We start from the raw sequence: 17,312 nt of genomic DNA, 5'->3' as shown, positions 1-17,312 counted from the left end.
GTATTTTCTTTGAGGTCAGATTCTCACAGCAACACAAGCAAACTGTGATCTGATGTTTTCATTGCCTATAGGACCATTGCAACTGCCCACCAACAACATAAGGCAAATTTGCCTTATTGACCCAACTAGAATACAGGCATGAGCCAGATGGGTGCCTTTCTAACACAGCACCTTTGGGACACCTTTTGTTGTTCATATTTATTGAAGGATTTCCAGGCTCATGAGAAAACATGGGATGGAGTTCAAGCCCTGCAGCCCCACAGCTGAGTCTTCAGCCCTCACTGAGCTCTGGTCTAGTCCTGTCCTGGGATTTCCCGGTTTTAGGAAAGTCCAGGGCTCTGTCCCAGCATCCCTCTGCTCAGACTGCAATTGGAAAGAAGTGTGGGGTTATGAGTGAGTCTACATCCAGCAACCCCAGACTAGACCAGGCAAGGGGAGGACTTGGGCACCACAGTTAGTGACAAAGAGCAAGAAGGAGGGAACTGGCATGTGCCCAGGACCTTCCACATGCTCAGCGGTTCCTGCATGTTTCTCATTTGTCGCCAGAGCCACCCGGATGGGGGATTGTTCACTCTATATCACAACTGAATCCACGGGGGCTTGAGAAATCCTGCCAAATCAGGTAGTTCCTACCTCTACCCTGGGCCTTTCCCTAGTTTTCATTACTAAGCTCCAGTTTATACCAGCTCCAGAGAGTGGACCCCGGCCATGTCCTTAGTATTGGAATCTTGGTGCCCTGCCTAAAGCACGCTTCCCTCAGCCCTAGAGGCTTGCCATCTGCCCGAATTTCCAGGCCCAAGCTGCCTCTCTGAGTCAACTTCCTCAGTATCTGTTGTCAGCATCTATCATCATCACCAGCTACTTACATATCTCAGACGACAGGACAAGCACTTTGAATGCCTTATTTACCTAAGTCTCCCCCCTAAAACCGGGAAATCTCAGGACTGGGCTAGTCCAGAGCTCAGAAACCCTCAAATTCAGCTATTTGCTTATATCCACAAAACTAGGAAGTCCACGTTCTTAGCCACCTATTTGCCTTAGCAATACGCTACACTAAACCAGTTCGGATCTAAAATTTGATAATTTTTTTCACAAAACTTTGCAACAATAAATTGTTATTATCTAATGATCTCTGGAGTTGATAAATAGAAAGACAATTTTATTTGGTTTTATAATGTATTCAACTTGGTTGGATTTAAAATAAAAATCATTATGTATGCTCTATTAGATACAGACTGGACAGGGAATTGTAGCAATCTTACAAGGATGCTAGGGGCTGACAAAGGATGTGATAAATTTGTCACACAATTTCCCACTAACTGCCACACAGGGAGATCAAGAACCTCTGTGGAAAAGGTTCTTGGAACACTTTCTTACACTCTAATAACTTGGACATTTATGTATTTGATTTTTTAAAAGTTGATGCCAATTTAATCTGAATTAGTTTCAATCTAATTTTCTCCTCTACCCTGGGTAGTTAATGTTTTTAACTATCCAGGTGACTTCTCTATGGGTATTTTCTTTAAAATACTGATTTGTGAACAATTAAAGGGCATTCATTTCTCAACAGATATTTGCAGTGCATTGCTTTTTAAAACATCATCAATATTAAATGTGCAGGCTGTTTTCACCACAACCACTTAATCCCCATAAATGTGCTACAAACAGTTTTTAGTATAGGAGCTCCTGGCACCTTGTCCCTTCGGTTTCTGTCTCAGAAGCATCAGCTTACGGCGTCCCTCCCCACTAGCCTGGAAACACACATGTCGTCTTTCATTTTGTGCTGTCGGTTGCCCAAAGCTTCCCGTTGGCAGAAGTGTCATGAAATCAGAGCCATCCTGTGCGTATGCTGGGGCAGACGCAGCAACTGGGAAAGGCTTCTGAGACACTTTTCCATGTTGGGACCAGTGGTCTCTGTTAACATAGAAAGCCAAAGACTTGCTTATCACTTGGTAATCTCCACTGCTGGTGCCCTATAGCAATCCTATGAGAGAGGTCACCTGCCCTCCCAGGACTGAATTTGAAAGCAGAATAGGTGCCTTTGTTTCTCAGGTCCAGGCTTGTGCCTATCCTTCCTCCATCCAGTGGTTTCCACTATGCTCACAGTCAAGGACAGGTCCCCTCCTTGGACTCTACAGGGCACTAGGATCTAGAGCAGATGTTAAGGAAGGTGGGATGGATGCCTGCCCCAGAATTGTTTAAATCATATTTATTTATTCACCTTCTTCTAAGCCCCTAAACTTCACCCCTCACTAATCTTCTCTATTATCACACAAGTACCAGCCACAGAGTTATTTTGCTTTATTACCAACACAAAGAGAAGTAAGAGCATGGTAACCCTTAAAAAGCTGTTACTGATCTCACCCAGATAAAACAGTATTAGCCATGATTTGACAAGCTCAACAGTCATTTATCATTTAAAAAAGCTACACCAAAGACCATTAAAACTTTGCTTTTTCCTCACAGAATATAAATAAACGTCCTTTCTTGGTTATGATTTAAGAGGGGGTGGGGAAAAAACCAAGGCAGAATGTTGGAAAGGTTTTATTTTGTTTTGGAAGGTAGGCGGTGTTTGCTCCCCACTCCATAGCCACAAAGGGGACAGTGCTGCGCCCTGGGAACTGCTCAGCCCAGGCCCTTCAGTGCTCCTCCCTGCACCGGGCCTTGCACCTGTGCCCAGCTGCCCTGGAGCAGGCTCGGTTGATGACACAGACTACTGTGTGGTGCCAGGACAGCTGGGAAAAGTCTCTTCTGCACAATGGACGTCAGCACATTAAAATTATGGCCCCAAAGAGCCAGCAGTTCTATTCCTTCCTGTTCCTTTCATGTTCCAGGTCACATCCCCTACATTAGGATTCTGCGGACACAGACCCCATGAGCAGATAGGAGTCAAGTAAAGTGGAGGCCTGTTTTCCTCCTGCTCCAGAGGTCTGTGGGGGGCCATGGCCGCTGATGATTGTTCACCCTGTGGCTGATCACACCTTGTGGATGCAAGGCAGAGGATGATGAAGGCAGAGGATGAGGCAAGGAATTGGCGTTAGGAGTCAACAAGAAGCAACACCATCGGTAAAGGGCCTGGGTTAATCTCTGAAAGCCAATTCCAGGGTTGGCCTAGCCATGGTCATAAAAACCATTACACGTGCCAAGGAATCCCTTTCTCTTTCATTCATTAATTTAATCACAAATATTTGCCAAACACTGCATTAGGCTAGGAGGGCAGAGCGCCGGCCCTCCAGCACCTCAGAGTCTAATGAGGCAGTGAGCACAAGATGAGTAGAGGGAAGGCAGCTAGACAGAGAAAGGAAGCCAAGCCCAGCCCTGGGTGGAGGCAACAGTGGGGAAGGTGTGTCTGGAATATGTGTGTGTAAAGGTACAAAATGAAACAGCCTCATGAGGAAAGACAGGTTTTGTTTTTTTTTTTTTTTTTGAGACAGAGTCTCGCTCTGTCACCCAGGCTGGAGTGCAGTGGTGCGATCTCGGCTTACTGCAAGCTCCACCTCCTGGGTTCACACCATTCTCCTGCCTCAGCCTCCCCAGTAGCTGGGACTACAGGCGCCCGCCACCACGCCTGGCTGATTGTTTTTGTATTCTTTTCTAGTAGAGATGGGGTTTCACCGTGTTAGCCAGGATGGTCTCAATCTCCTGACCTTGTGATCTGCCTGCCTCGGCCTCCCAAAGTGCTGGGATTACAGGTGTGAGCCGCAGCACCCGGCCAAGGAAAGACAGGTATTTTGAGGAAAGGAAAGGAAACAGCGCACACAAGAGCCCAAGGGGAGGACAGCTGTGGCACGTGTCCCAGGGTGACTGCCTGGAGAGTGAGAGCCCCGGGTGCCCGGAGAGGGAAAAGCCTCTATAGTCAGAGACATGGGGTGGAGGCACGGAGACCTTGTGTACCAGACCCAGGGGAGGATGCTCTTAGAGGCACCAGCCTCCACACCATTTTATCAGGTGCCCGCAGCCTTGTGACCTGTGCCCTACCAGGAAGCACACTAAAATGCTGTATGAGTCAGAGCAGCCTAACAGTAAGAGCTGCAACAAGCAATCTCCCAAGCCTCAGTTGTGTAACACAATAAAGCTTATTTCTTATTCGAAATCCCATATTCCTGTGCAGATGAATTGGTGTGGAGGGGAGGTGTGGGGCTCCTGCTCTCCTTGCATGCTTCTAGGAACCATATCCTTCCATGTAAGAGCTCCACCATCCTCTGGGGACTGCAGGAGAAAGGTCGCTCTGGCTCCAGGCCTAGCATTTCCACATTCACTTCCCCAACATCATTGACCAGAACTCAGACACGTGGCCTCTCTAGCTTCAAGGGAAGCTGGGAAATATGACCTACCTGTGGGGTCCAGTGGAAAAGTATTGGTATTCTCAGCCTCTAGAGCAAATTAGTGTCCGAGATATTTTATTTTATTTTTTAGAGACAGGGTCTTCCTCTGTCACCCAGGCTGGAGTACAGTGGCAAAGTTCAACCTCCTGAGTTCAACCTCCTGAGTAGATAGGACTACAGACATGCATCACCACACTCATCCAATTTTTTTAAAATTTTAAAATATTTTTGTATAGTTGGGGTCTCACAGTGCTGCCTAGGCTAGCCTCAAACTCCTGGGATTACAGGCATGAACCACCACACCTGGCCAAGGGTTTGATTATTTATATTTAAGGCAAATTTATCAGTGATTTATTATGCTAGACCAGGGATCAGCAAACTTACAGCTCCAGGGTCAAATCTGGCCCATAGCCTGTTCCTTCCCTCCCTCGTGACTCTCACCTGGCTTAAGGGTCTTCATGTGTTCACAGGAACCAACTGTTCTGAGCACCACCTATAACCAGGCACAATGGCAGGAACTTTGCATGCATATGTCAAGCCAATTGCTAAGGCAGGCATTCTTGTACCCATTCTAGTGCTGAGGAAACTGAGGCTCAGGCAGATGCTCAGTTGACTTGCCCTTCAAGTTAATAAATAGAGGAGCTGGGATTTAGGACAAGATTTATCTGACACCAAAGGTCATGTGTATTTTTTCCACTCTACTAAGATGCCAATGCCAAAAATAACCTGTGGGTCCAAAAGTACAGATGTCTCTGCAACATCTGTTGGAGTCCCCTACCTTTGCCCAAAGCTCCTTTCTGAGGTTTACCAAGATTCCCAGAAAGTGTGGTTCAGCTGTGGGCTTCCCCCGCTCCCCAGTTAACTCCAGGATTTTATTATCAGTTGCCCATCCCTGGAGAGCTGAAAGCTCTCCGAAAATAAACAGCAGCATTTCATCTGATAAGATTTGGGATACCTGCCTGAGGATAAAGGGATAATGTTCCCCTCTGAGAGTCTCCAGGGTGTGCTTGGTGGAATTGGCACTTCTCTCCCAGTCATTATATTCTCATCATGCTCCTCATTAAGAAACACCCAGCTTGTCTCTCTGTGTGGTCCATGGACTATCTGAAAGGGCCCTAGATGTTTGTGAAAAGGGAAAATTCCTGAACTCCAATCCTCATCTTTTGATTCCAAACCCTGTGTGTGCGACCCGAGAATGTACACCAACCACTGCTCCTGAGGGCACAAAATAAATGGGTGCAGAGAAAATAATGAAGATGACAGGGTGTGAGAATGGAACATCTTTTCCCTCATATTTTCCTCTTGGAGTCCTCCTTGTACTCTGAGGCTGAGGTTAAGGTCAATGTACTTTCTGCCCTGGTTCACTCCTCTGTCCCATCAGAGGGTGGTACCCTTTATCACACCCACAGCCACTGTCATCACATTATCTCTGCAATTTTCCCTGCCAAGCTTCATGCTGCTTGGAGAAAGACTCGTGTATCTTTGTATCCCCAGCCTAGCCCAGTGCCTAGAATATAATAAATGCTAAATAAACTTCAGCTGAACTGATGTTGATAATCCAAAATATGAGCTGCTAGAGAGAAGCAGGAGATACTCTTGCATATTCTCATAATGAAGATCCTTATTGTAAATATTTTCCTTGTTCTGAGGTCCAGAAAGCATTGCTGCATGAATCTGTTTGGCCATTCTGCTGCCTAGACCAAGAATCAGACACCTAGTGGGGTGGCTGTTCACTCATTAGAGTCCTGCTTTCACTCCATTAAAAATAAACTATTAGGCCGGGTGCAGTGGCTCATGCCTGTAATCCCAGCACTTTTGGAGGCCTAGGCGAGCAGATTGCCTGAGGTCAGCCTGGCCAATATGCTGAAACCCTGTCTCTATTAAAAATACAAAAATTAGCCAGGCGCGGTGGCGGGTGCCTATAATCCCAGCTACTCAGGAGGCTGAGGCAGGAGAATTGCTTGAACCCAGGAGGCAAGGTTGCAGTGAGCTGAGACTGTGCCACTGCACTCCAGCCTGGGCGACACAGCAAGACTTTGTCAAAAAACAAAACAAAACAAAACAAAACAGACCTATTACACTATTAAAACACTTTTGTCATCAGCAGAAATGACTAGTTACTCTGAGGGACAAGGGTCAACATAAAATAAAATTTTTGTTGAATTGTTGATGTTTCAGAAAGTATGGGAAAGGCACACTCTTCTAATAAAAACGAACAATGGATTCAGTTTTTATAGATTCAGCCAGGTAATCTGGAAGGGAAAAAGTGATTCCAAGTCAAAATGATCTGGAAAGGAAAAACAAATGTGATTCAGTCTATTTTTAAAGGTGTTCTGAAGCCCTGCTCCGAGTGACAGCCTAGGGAGGAGCTCTTTTTTTTCATTCATGGCATATTAGCAAGCATTGAAAAATCCTAACATCAATCTTGAAGACACTCCCTGGGCAGTGAATTGAAATATTTGGGACAGGGGGTCAGACTCGCTTCTCTGCATTACATCGTATTTTATTCTGCCCAATATCTGACAACAAGATAAGGCCGAGATTCAGACATTAGAAAAGTCTTCACTGAGGAAGTTCAATGTAGGTAATAAATCCACTGCCTTGCCTTGAGCAGGAGACACAAATGGGGAGCCGGCCATAAAGGGCTGTGCACTTGGCATTGATTTCTGACTTAGTGTCTTAGAACTATCTCAAGTTGTAAGATGCCAAGGGGGTGTATGAGATTTAAATGACCGTTTTGCAACTTTCACATCAGGAGGTTAGAGAACCACTCCCACCAAATGAAAGCACAGCCTTCCCATCTGCCAGTCTGGCTGACTGTGGATCCTGACACCATAAAATGAAACAAAGTAGCCCACTGGAGGACCACGATAGTAAGAAAATAAATACGAAGTTTCAACAAGGTTTCTGCAGGTTATAAGGTGTGAGAGATCTGAGTACCATGTTTCATTGACTTGTTTGAAGGATTTTGAGCACTTTATGGAGGCAAGTGGACTGACTTACAATCAAGGCCCCCGGATTTAAATCCAATTTGGCTACATAAATGGCGTGGGACCCTGGAAGATCCTCAGGTCTGTCTTCTATAAAGCCAGGACAATGATACCCCTCCCACCACAGTGCAGGGATGAAGTATTATAGCTATATGGAGGCATTGTGGAGTCTGGTCGTCCTGCCCCCTTTGTAAACTCTCCCAATTCACCCCTTTGCATGATTTATATCTTAGGCTTCAAGTTTATAAAATACACTGGATACATAATGTTAGCTGAAGCTGGAACTACAGTTCCTTTCATCAGACAGAATTTGAAAGAAAGAAATTAGTTGAACCAAAGACAGCAAAATATTAGCTACGCAGAATTCAGAGAGTGGCTGACTTGTTTTGGATAGTTGAACTTTATGAATAGATGGAGGTTTTCCTCTTAAGAATCCAAACATGAAAAACAAACCAAAAGAAGCACAAAACTATTTGGAATTTAAAAAAGAGGCTGGGCACGGTGGCTCACACCTGTAATCCCAGCACTTTGGGAGGCCGAGGTGGGCGGATCACGAGGTCAGGAGATCGAGACCATCCTGGCTAACACAGCGAAACCCCGTCTCTACTAAAAATACAAAAAATTAGCCAGGCATGGTGGCAGTCACCTGTAGTCCCAGCTACTCGGGAGGCTGAGGCAGGAGAATGGCGTGAACCTGGGAGGCGGAGCTTGCAGTAAGCCGAGATCACGCCACTGCACTCCAGCCTGGGTGACAGAGTGAGACTCTGTCTCAAAACAAAACAAAACAAAACAAAGAATCTCTCCAATATATTTCAAAAACTTGTTTGGGGCTTTAAGGGGTACACTCCTAATATCATTCTACTTTCTTAAAGATTTTTTAATCATTGTTCTGGGCACACCAAACAGTAACCAGGTGGTGACCCTGATGGCATTTGGAGCATTGTAACGGGCTGAATCCAATGGCTAATTTTACAGATGAAAAAAACAAGCCCAGAGAGGGTGAGTAACTCACCCAAGCCATACAGCCAGCTGGAGACCCAGCCAGCCCCTGACCCTCCATCATTCCACACCGCATTTTAGGAGCCACTGATCTTCATAAAATCACCCTATTGTAACCCCAGAATGCTAGTAACCCTGCAACCCCAGAATGCTTCCAAAGTATCTGTCGGAGCATTAAATTACAGATTTTATGTCTGTCTTCTTTGATGTCCATGGATCATGCTCACTCATGCAAACCTCGCTTGAGCACTTGTTGAGGTTCATTTTATTCTTCATCTTTAAATGTCTTCAAAAATCAGCTGTCTGCCCTCCATGTGGGTCTTCTGGTTCACTTGGGAAGTAAGCACTAGGCAGGGCTGCTGAGTGGAGTGGAAGGAGCCACCTAACAGATGCGACTCACAGAGATAATGCCCTCTCTCACCCAAGTCCATGCCCTGTCCTTTCAACTGTGAAATCTCTAACAAGACCATCACCAATTATAAAGCAATCCCCAGCCCTACCATGGATTAAGCAGAAATTAAAGATCTCAAACACACATATGTATTGCCTGGCTGTCTTGCCAGGTGATTTTATCCTGAGATCACTCAGCATAGAGCCACTCAGTGTGCGAACACACCTGCATATGGCATTATAGAAACACCCTGAACACACATACACATTGCCTGGCTGTCCTGCCAGGGGGTTTTATCCCTGGAGCACTTAGCATAGACCCACCCAGTGTGCAAACACACCAGCACATGGCGTTATAGAAAGATCCCAAACACATACACACATCGCCTGGCTGTCCTGCCATGGGTTTTATCCCTGGAGCACTTAGCATAGAGCCATCCACTGTGCGAACACACCAGCACATGGCGTTATAAAACATGCACAACTGCAACCACCGACACTCCCAACTGCAGCGAGATAAGCTCACTAGACCAACAGCAACAGCGGCAGAAAGGGCGCTCCTACCTCCTAACCCAGTGTTTTCCCCACTATTCAAGTAGGTGATTTTTTAAAGTTTTTCACAAAAAAAAGACAAACCTTTTTTTTCTAATGTACCTGATCACATTCGATCTTTTTTTTTAAATTAGCTTAAGCTGTGATTGTAGACAAAGCTCAATAAAACTGCTCATCCCTGCAACCCATGCTCAATTGAGGCCGTTTCTGAGTTCTGATTATTACAAAGTGACTCTGCTCTATATCTGGACCTCACAGAGAGGCAATCTTCCATTTCAGCAAGGATGCAGAAACAGATTACTGAGGCCAAGGGTGAAGGAAGCTCCCCTAACTTCCAAATGCACTGACTGCCCAAAATGTGGGGATCGCCCCCGCCTACCCGCCGGCAGCAGCCCCCGCCTGTAAATGGGTTGAGGATTTGCGTTGGAAGGCTGTGGCCCTCCCGCTATGTTCCTGAAATTTATTACCAGAAAAAAAAACTAAAATTTATCCAATATTTCAGTTTTCCCAACTTCTCTCAGATGTTGCTCTTTGCCCCAAAGCAATTTTACCAAAACCATTCCCTGGGAAAGCCTCGACCTTTGTCCCCTTGCATTTGGGGTAACCATTTGGGCAACTGGAAAAAAGCTGCCGCTGCCTTCAAACGTTGGTTCGCCCTTTCCTTTGCCCCTGGAGACCACAAGCGAATCCGGAACTGCCAACGTCGCTCGCCCCAGAGACTGAAGTTCCCTATCGCGCACCTAACCATAATTTCCAATGACGGCGCCCGCACATCTCAAAGATAAGGAACTCGGTGCTGGGTCTTTGACTCCTGAGCAGGCGTGCGTCAGGCGTTTACAACTCGGCTTCGATGAAAGTTTTTGTTCACACCCGAAACCAAAGTTATCTGTGCATTAACTCACGGGCTCAGGCAAATAACGAAAGGCTTTTCCCAGCATTTACGACGCGGCACTTCAAAGGGTGCGCTGAATCCTGTCTGTCCCCAGAGGTAGCCGACCGGTCCCCGTCTCCACCGACCTCCCCTGGCGGCCAGCGTCTCACACGCGGCGTGTCCGCCTGGGAGCCAGCATCGTCCTCTCCCGCCGGCTTCCAAAGGGCCGGGGCGCCCTTACCTCGCTGACGATGGTGGAGTGGGCCTGGGCGTAGCGCCAGCCGCCGCGGCACGGCACAAGGGGCGCCGAACGGTTGGGGAAGGCGGCGAGCGGGTCCGAGCAGCTGAGAGCGCCAGTGGCGGAGGCGCTGTCGTTGGCCGCCTCCAGGAGGTAGCGCTGGCAGCGGCCGCGGCGCTCGGGGGGCTCAGGGCCGCGGGAGGCGGGCGCCGTGCGGTTCCACTCCTCCTCCGGGCTCCAGCCGCAGCGCTCGGCCAGAGCCGCGGCACTTGGCCCGCGGCACCAGTAGTGGTCGGGCTGCGTGCCCAGGAAGACCACGCCGACGAAGAGGAAGGCGAAGGTGACGCCCGTCAGGCACAGCAGCAGGAACACGCGCCTCTGGAAGCGCCCGAACTCGCCCGCCCGCTGCAGCGCCTCGTCGAAGGAGGGCATGGTGCGCCCGCCGCCCGCCGCCCGCAGCCCCGGCCTCGGAGTGACCCGCGGACCCAGCCGGCGGCCTCTCTTTACTCCGCCGCCTCCCCCGCGCCACCCGCCTCACTCGCCCTGGCGCGGTGCCGGCCGCAGCCGCTCCTCCTGCCCCCCGCGGCCCCCGCCTCTCTTCCCCGGGCGCCCGCAGCAGCCCCGGGCCACAGGTCGCGGGAGGGACAGCCGCGAGCCGGGCGCACCCGGCCGGGGTGGGCGCGCGGTGGGGCCCGGGCGGCGCGGCCTGACTACGCGCCAGGGACCCGGCCCGGGACCGCGAGTGACGGACGCAGCCTCTGGCCTGGCGCGGAGCTCCTTTTGGTCCCTGCCAGCAGCCTGCTCTGCAGTCAACCCCAGGTCGGGCTCCAGAAGAAGAAAGTTCCAGGGTCACCCGACCACTCCCGGAACTTCTGGGACCCGATCTCTCAGCGCTCCGGAGTGCAGCCCGGGGACTAAGGACGCGCGCGCCCCGGGTCCGGTGCCTGTGCCCGGGAGAGCCCCCTCCAGCCCTTGGCCCTTGCGCGTGCAGAGGCCTCCTGTGCCCATGTGGGGCAGGGCAGGTCAGGGCTGCCGGTTCCCAGCACAGCGCTGGCCATCGCCCTCGACCCATCGAGAGCTACAACTTGGGATTTGATCACCCAACTTTCCCCAGAGGGCAGCCGGGCAACCCACACAGGCGAAGGGGCTTGCTCAGCGTCCAGGAGGTTTGGGGTGAGAAGGGATCGCCTCAAGGCCAGGCCTGATGCAGACCTCCTTCGCCAGGGCCTTCCCACCCACCTTCGGTCTGAACACCAGGGAAGGGTGTTGCTGGTTGGTTTGAATCCTGGTTTTTCCGCTTATTTATTGCTCCTGCCGATTCCGCAGAGCGCGATCAGAACTTCCCGCCCAGGCTGCCCAGGCTGCTGGGTCCATGCTAGGACGCCTTCCCCGGGCTGGGTCGCGGTCCCCCCACACCCCCACCTTATTGGCCCACGTTCTGCCTTTAGCTCACTTTTCTCCAAGGCCTTGGGAGGACTTGCGGTTCCTCCTCCGGAACAAGGAGTTTGAAGCCAGGCTGCTTAGATTCAAACTGGCCTCGTGTCCTCGGACCAGCAGTTTCAACTGCCCGCTGGACCCCAGACTCAGTCTGTCCCGCTCCAACCTAGCTCCCCTTTCCTGCCCTGCCTTTCGGTGCAACCATGTCCTGGGCCCAGACTCAGAACCTCAGTATGGCGGGGACACCACTCACTCCTCAGGCCTGTACTCTTAGGTCATCTCGGCTTGGAATCCCTTTTGCCAGTGTTGGAGCTCAGAAAACAATACGCCAAAAAGAAGGCCTCAGAAGCGGTCTCTGTGTGATCTTCTGCCCTCCTGTCTCTCGGTCCCATTCTCCCCCAGGCTAGCCATCGAAACCAGAACGCTTTTCCCCAAAGCCAGTCATAAAACAAAAATATCACTGTGATTTTCCCTCACTTGTCTGTGTAAAAACTGGCCATAAAGAAATCACCTGTTCTACCTTGTTGATTGCAGTCCTAAGACCTCCCATTCCACAGAAGGACCTGCCCCTTACCCAGAAGGAAAAAAAGGTTTCTCAGAGAGGCCAAGAAGAATCTAGAGCGACCGGCCTCGCTGGGTTTCCCCACTCAGTATCAGCATCAGATCACACCCTTTTGATCCAATCCTATTTCGACAGGGCTCTCCATGTTTTGTTGAACCTAAGCATAAAACTAGGCAATTTCCCCTGTATCTTTGGGCCTTCATTCTGAAGGCCCCCATGTACACCTTAAATAAATAAGTACACCTTTTCTTCTAGCCATCTGCCTCTTGTCAGTGAATTTTCAGGGAACTTTGACCAGTCAACAACCCACCCCAACCTCTGCACACACAAGCACATTCCCCCCTTTCCTGCTTTGTCTCCAAAGCACTTATTGTCATCTAACATAGATATGTTTTTATTCATTTATCATATATTTATATTTATACTTATTCATTTTATTTATTTATCTTATCTGTGTCTCTCCATTACAACTCAAGTTTCATGAGGGCAGACAGTTTTGTGTTTTCTTCTATCGCTACCTTCTGGAACAGTGCTTGGTGCATTGTAGGTGCTCCGTAAATATGCTTCTTGACTCCCCCGCCACACACATACTCACACACACTCATACACACTCATGTGTCCCCTCCTTTCAGCTATGTGATTGCCTTGGGCTCCCCTCAGGGTTCTGTCCCTGCAGCACCTGTCCTCTGGTCCAGCCTGCACTCGGAATCATCTTCCCACAGTGCAGCTTGGGGGTGCCACCTTCAGCAGCTTGCCTTGTTTTCTAAAATCCTCCTTTCTCACTCTCCCTTTCTAGCTCCTAACCTGTATTCCTCCTCAAACTGTTCCCTGTGGACAGCCAAACAGACTACTTGCCAATCTTCACATTCTTCTTGAAATTTTTAAAATCTATGCCTGTACGCACAAAGTTTCCTCTTCTTAGAATTTCATCCTCCTATTCCTCCGGGCCCATCACCCATCAAGGCCTGGTTCAAATGTCAACAGCCCCTCTTTAAAGTCTTCCGCAACCACCGCCACTGCCTTCCTCCCTCAGCAATGCAGTCCCCATCAGTGCTCCTAACATATCTAAGAAAATTTTCATGGAAGTTCACTATTTTTTTTGTATTGTGGTTGTCAGGGTATTTTAATTTTAATTACTTGTTTTTTTTTTTTTTTTTAAAAAAAAGGAAGTCATCTCAGCCTATGGACAGATAGATCCAGTATAGTTGCTAACTACAAGGTGGACCTGGGAGCCAGACCCACTGGATTCAAATCCCCGTCTCCTCCTTATAGCTGAGTGATATCGGGTAAGTTATTTAGCCTCTTCTGTGAAACTGAATAATAATGGAACCTTCTCATTTTTAATGCAAATCACTTACAACAGGCCTTGAAACATATGTGCTAGGTAAGAGTCAGCTAATAATAAAAAGAGCAATAAAACTACCACCCACCCCCAGAATTAGCAAACGTCATCTTATGTTTGCTTTGGATATATTGTTATAAAGTCCTGACATATCACAGACACGGCTGAAGTCTCCTTCCTATTGCTTCAGATCCTATCCTCTGTCTCCTCCCTTCCTCCCTGGGGCAGCCATTAGGTCTTTTCTTTGGGACATGGGGCTCAGAGCTACTGGGCAGGGAATCCCAGGGTCCCAGCTCTCAGAGTGTGGTTGGAAGTGGGATGGGGAATGAGGGTGATTGGCTTTAGGTGAGCACAACCTCTTGCCCCTGGAGGAGGTCAGGAGTCGGGCCTGAGTGGGCACCCGCAAGGCCCCAGGCCTCTCTTGCCCAGATGTAATTCACAGGAAGCTATTATTCTTGTCTGTTTGAAGCCTTTAACACACAGGTATTGCAACGAAACAGTAGATAGTATTTAGAGTGCTTTGAAAATTTTACATAAATGGTACCATACTCTATGTAGTTTTCTGTCCCTCCCTTTTTTTACTCCGCAATATATTTTTGAGACCTGTTAGCCTTGATATATAGAGATTGGGCTCGTTTACTCTAACTGCTTGTGTCCTTCTATTGAAAGGTCATTCTTTGACTTTTCCATTCCCCTACTGGGGAACATTTAGCTCATTTTTAATTTTTCACAATTACAAATTGTGCTGCAGTGAACATATTGTGCATATTTCTTTATGTATTTATGCAAGAATTGGTCAAAGATAAATGCCTAGAAGTAGACTAGATGAACCATAAGTGTGCATGTTTGAACTTTACTAGACATTGTTGTCAATGACTGTCCTCAACTGACATCCCACCAGCAACACATGAGATGATTCACGTCCATACCAACACTTGGTCTTGTTACACTCAACCGCGTTAGCAGATACTATGGGTGAAAAATGCGGTCCCATTGTTCTGATCTAGTCAGGGATGTGACTAACACATTTACATATTTATTCATCATTCAGGTTTTCTCTTCTGTGAGTTGCCTCTTCCTATCATCTGCTTATGCTCTCTTTGTTATTTGTGGCGTTTTTTTCTTATTGGATTTTTGGGAAATTATTTGCATATTTGTGTATTCTGCTTCTCTGCCAGCTGTATATATACAATCTTCTCAGTCTGGGGGTTGTCTTTTAACTTGTAGCATCTTGGATGCTACACAAATTTTAAATTGTGGTATAGTAAAACTGATCATCCTCCTTCATAGCTTCTGCTTTTTTAGACTTGTTATAAAAATCCTGCTCTAGTGTGAGATCTTAAGTACTTTCTTCTATGTATTCTTAATAAATCATATTTTTCAAATTGAGGTTTAATATCTCTGGAGTTATTTTTGTGCAGAGAATGGTGGGATCCAACTTTACTTATTTCTTTCGAATGGACAACCACTCGCCCAGATGCCACTTAACTGAACTTCTACTTGACTTACACTATTGCCTCTCTCTTAAATTAGGTTCCTGCCCCTGCTTCCATCTGTTTCTGAGCCTTCATTCTGTCCTACTGAATCTCTTAATATCTGGTAAGACAAATCCCACCTTCCCTCTCCCCTCACCTTGTCCTCTCCAAAATTTCCTTGACTAACCTTGGACTCTTTTTCTTCCATACAACTCTTACATTTTATCAAATTCCACAAAAATCAGTTGAAGTCTTAGTTTTAAATCATGTATGCACTTTTTTTCTCCCATGGCATTGTAGGCATTTTGAGAGAAAAACCAAATCACTCTCACCTTTGTATCTTTGAAACATCAGTTATCTGTTCTATATCTGCACCATCCAAAATGTTGTGCCCACTTAAACGTAGATTTATTGAGATGAAATACAATGAATAATTCTGTTCCAGCCATATCCCAAGTGCTCAGCAGCCACAAGTGCAGGAACTGACACATTGGCTTGCACGGAGAGAGAGAGAGAACATTTCCGTCGCCACCAGACATTCTGGTGCACAGAGCTCATCAACACATAGTAATCAATAAATGTTGGTTAAATAGCAATAATAAGAATCAATTGTCCCACAACCATAGGCTTTTGTAAAAACATGCTGACATTAACTTTTCTTAAAAAGGTAATCATTTTAATTTATTCATTTGAAGTTTTATAGTTGGTAGTTTTATTGCATTTAGAAATGAATATACCATCAGAGAAATGCAAATCAAAACCACAATGAGATACCATCTCACACCAGTTAGAATGGCAATCATTAAAAAGTCAGGAAACAACAGGTGCTGGAGAGGATGTGGAGAAATAGGAACACTTTTACACTGTTGGTGGGACTGTAAACTAGTTCAACCATTGTGGAAGTCAGTGTGGCGATTCCTCAGGGATCTAGAACTAGAAATTCCATTTGACCCAGCCATCCCATTACTGGGTATATACCCAAAGGACTATAAATCATGCTGCTATAAAGACACATGCACACGTATGTTGATTGCAGCATTATTCACAATAGCAAAGACTTGGAACCAACCCAAATGTCCAACAATGATAGACTGGATTAAGAAAATGTGGCACATATACACCATGGAATACTATGCAGCCATAAAAAATGATGAGTTCATGTCCTTTGTAGGGACATGGATGAAACTGGAAATCATCATTCTCAGTAAACTATCACAAGAACAAAAAACCAAACACCGCATATTCTCACTCATAGGTGGGAATTGAACAATGAGAACACATGGTCACAGGAAGGGGAACATCACACTTCGGGGACTGTTGTGGGGTGGGGGGAGGGGAGAGGGATAGCATTGGGAGATATACCTAATGCTAGATGACGAGTTGGTGGGTGCAGCGCACCAGCATGGCACATGTATACATATGTAAGTTACCTGCACATTGCGCACATGTACCATAGAGCCTAAAGTATAATAATAATAATAATAATAATAATAATAAAAAGAAAAAAAGAATGTAGAGCAATTGCAACATTAACATTCATACAGCTGGTAATGTGTAAAATGGTACAACGTTGCAAACTAGTTTGTCATATTGTAAAATAGCTCAGAAATACACTAATCATGTGACCTAGTCATCCATTCCTTGAAGTTTATCCAAAAAATGAAAGTATATGTCCATAAAAAGACTTGTACAAGAATGTGCATAGCATGGGAAAAGGAGGAATGTTGAGGCAGGATCAGTAGACAGGAGATACATATATGCACAAGAAAACTTGAAAAGGTGGGTGGAATGGATATTTACATTATCTTAATGATGGTAACTGTTTCACAAATATATACATATCCCAAAATGTATACTGTTTATTTTAAAGTTGCACAGTTTAAGTCAATTATACCTCAATAAAGCATGCATGAGATAGACCAAAAAAAAAAAAAAAAAAGAAATGAATATACCAATACCAGAATATTCACCACATATTGAGCTGCTGAACTAAGTCACCATGACACTTACGCAGTTTGGGAAGAGTAAAGAACTAAGAAGATTAGTTTGGGAATGCTATAATAAATGTTGGTTTCAAGACTTTTTTCCTAAGATTCATGGGAGGGAAATTTGGCAGGTGAATGGGTACATG

General features: G+C 46.7%; 1 protein-coding gene across 1 annotated transcript in view; it reads right to left on the bottom strand.

Moving 5' to 3' along the window:
- SLC22A3 (solute carrier family 22 member 3) overlaps positions 1-10,854 on the bottom strand; it is a 110,014-nt gene extending 99,160 nt beyond the window's left edge. The window contains exon 1 of the mRNA XM_054490963.2: positions 10,369-10,854. Within this exon, the coding sequence (XP_054346938.2) occupies positions 10,369-10,797 (429 nt within the window). The 5' untranslated portion in view covers positions 10,798-10,854. The remainder of the gene's footprint in view (positions 1-10,368) is intronic.
- Between the last annotated feature and the right edge of the window lie 6,458 nt (positions 10,855-17,312).

Source organism: Pongo pygmaeus, chromosome 5 (assembly GCF_028885625.2).
Source record: "Pongo pygmaeus isolate AG05252 chromosome 5, NHGRI_mPonPyg2-v2.0_pri, whole genome shotgun sequence".
NCBI lineage: Eukaryota > Metazoa > Chordata > Mammalia > Primates > Hominidae > Pongo > Pongo pygmaeus.
The sequence above is the reverse complement of the archived record's forward strand: the minus strand, read 5'-3'. Positions and strand labels throughout refer to the sequence as shown.